The sequence below is a fragment of the Carettochelys insculpta genome, chromosome 1 (genome assembly GCF_033958435.1).
Source record: "Carettochelys insculpta isolate YL-2023 chromosome 1, ASM3395843v1, whole genome shotgun sequence".
Classification (NCBI taxonomy): domain Eukaryota; kingdom Metazoa; phylum Chordata; order Testudines; family Carettochelyidae; genus Carettochelys; species Carettochelys insculpta.
In genome coordinates, this window is record NC_134137.1 from 8,195,690 (window position 1) to 8,198,365 (window position 2,676).

Below are 2,676 nucleotides of genomic sequence, written 5' to 3' on the forward strand. Positions count from 1 at the left end.
TTGACCCTGCTTGAAGCAGGGGGCTGGACTAGATGACCTCCTGAGGTCCCTTCCAGCCCTGTGATTCTGTGATCTGAGAACACAGTCTTTAAACTAGAGCAGTGCTAAAAGTTAGCACCAGTAATGAAAGAGCAAACAAGCCAAATTCTCTAAACTCTTCAGTGGCACTCGTGTGTTCAAGGACTTTAACCAGAAACTGCTCTACTTGCTTCTCTTAAGCATGAGGCCATAGGCAAAAGTTTCCAGTTCTGCTCCAACATGTCCAATTTCCACATAAAGCAAAAGCAAAAATACGGTAGCATCCGATCTAAGCTATGCAGAGCTCAACACAGTACAAGGACTTAGCACAGTAAACCATTTACTCACTAGGAGGCTTGGTGCCAAGAGCCTTTACATCTCTTTTCAAAACTCCAGTGTGAATTCTTGAAATTGATCTATGACAACTTCAACAATATGAACAGTTCTTGTGCACTTTAAAAGTTCCTGCTGAAAAATGATTGTGTGAAATGGTCAGTAATTTGCTGCAGCAGTTATGGTCATAATTCAATACAGCTGTCCTGTTCTCAAAAATACACAGCTTCATGTCTCATCACCATGGGGTAGGACAATAGTCTCAGTTCCTGCAACAGGTTTCCATGATTGTCAGTTTCCAACTGAAATATTTGTTTCACGCTTCAGATTTCCTGATGGATTGGAAATAACAAAATTGGGTAAAATTTACTCACTGTCTATTTGAAAGCGTAGCTTTAGTTCATTGAGTGAATCAAGAACCCCGTTTGATGGAAAACTATCAAGTGGAAGAAAGAAATCTTGCATCAGAAGGAACTCTTGTGTCTTTTCTGATGGTCTAGAAGACACGGAAAGGCTGAGTGACAGGATGTGTGGGACTGGGGACTGAAGGTGAAAATGGAAGGTGTCAGGTGATGATGAGAGAGACGGAATTCAGCAATGGAAAGAGAGAGGATGTGTCATGGAGCGGTAAGACATTTTGGCCCTGCCTATACAACAGAGCTACAAGGAGCTTCCACACTCTGAATGCATTCTGTCGAGAATATGTTGACAGGATGCAGCACTTTTCCTGACAGACTTCTGCCCTGACCATTCAAGACATAGCGCCTCTGTCAACAGCTTTTGTTGTCAAAAACATAGTGTACATGCTCCAGGGGCCCTCTGTCTACAGAGAGGGCGTCCAGTTCACCAGGCAGCCCTGTGTGCAGAGCTTCCAGTTGGCTCTTCTGCCCACAGAGGGCTGGGCAGTCTGGCTGCTCTCTGTTGACAGAGTACATCAACAGCGGGAGCCTCTGTTAGGTGCAGGTGCATTCTGTTGGCAGAGGTTCTGTCGGTAAATATATGTTGACAGTGACTTCTGTTGATAGAATGCAGCAGTGTAGACACAGTGTAAGTGTGAGCTTTTCTGACTGTCACCTTCCACACTGCTGGACTCAGCAAAACTGGGACAGAGTATCCTTGCATAATCAGGAGATATTCTTGCCCCATCTAGTCACATGTTTCAAGTACATGGACACTATCAATCACTGTCTGCAGGTGTATTTGCCCACTTTGTCACGAAGCTCCTTTGTTTTGACTCCATAAATGATAGGGTTGAGCATGGGGGGGAAGAGGTAGAAAAAGTTGGCAAAGAATATATGCACATGGGGAGCAATGCCCTGACCGAATCGGTGTGTGAGAGTGGAAAAGAAGAAGAGCGTGAAAGATGTCGCCATCACACAGATGTGCGCTGTGCAGGTGTTGAGGGATTTCTGGAGGGCTTTCTTGGAAGAGATTCTGAGGACAGCCCTAAGGATCAGACCATAGGAAAGGGCAACAAGTATTAGATCTAACCCAATGATTACAAAGGCCATCACCAAGCCATACACCCTGTTGACTGTGGTGTCTCCACATGATATCTTCGCTACAGCTATATGCTCGCAGTATGTATGGGGGATAATGCGATTGGCGCAGAATGGCTGTTGGCTCAGCAGCACAGGCAGAGGCAAAACAAAAAGAACAGCTCTTATTAAACCCACTAGCCCTAACTTAGCTATCCGTGCATTGGTGAGGATGGTGGCATAGTTCAAAGGGTTACATATGGCAACATAGCGATCAAAGGCCATTGTCAAGAGTACAGCTGACTGCATAAGAGAAACTGTGTGAAGGAAGAACATCTGGGTGAGGCAGCCACCCAGTGTAATGACTTTCAAATTGAACCAAAATATACACAGTGTCTTTGGAACGACAGAGGTAGAGATGCCGATGTCTGTGAGGGCCAACATGCAGATCAGAAGGTACATCGGGCTGTGCAGGGTCTGTTCTTTGCCTACAACAAAAAGAATTGTGAAATTTCCCAAAAGGCCGATAACGTAGACTGTAGAGAAAGGGATAGAAATCCAAATGTAGGCAGCTTCCAGGCCAGGGATGCCCGTTAGGATGAATGTTGAAGGGTCAGGAGAGCTGAGGTTCAAAGTTGCCATGAACTGCTTGATGCGTGGCTCAGGCTGAGAAATGCCGAAGATGCCTGTGAAAGCAGAGAAGCACAGTGATGGGTGTTACACACTCTATAAGAAATGTTACAGTAAGTATTTAAGTTATCAGTGTAGAAAGTGGGGTGGGGATATCAACATTTAGAGAAAACACTAGATTCCTTAGTCATAATCAAGTTAAGAGACGCCCTGAGAG

General features: G+C 45.0%; 1 protein-coding gene across 1 annotated transcript; it reads right to left on the reverse strand.

Annotated features, from left to right (window-relative positions):
- Window positions 1-1,532: 1,532 nt before the first annotated feature.
- LOC142002812 (olfactory receptor 52D1-like) lies at window positions 1,533-2,471 on the reverse strand. Its single transcript, XM_074979234.1, has one exon. It carries the CDS (start codon window positions 2,469-2,471, stop codon window positions 1,533-1,535), a length of 939 nt encoding a protein of 312 aa, XP_074835335.1.
- Between the last annotated feature and the right edge of the window lie 205 nt (window positions 2,472-2,676).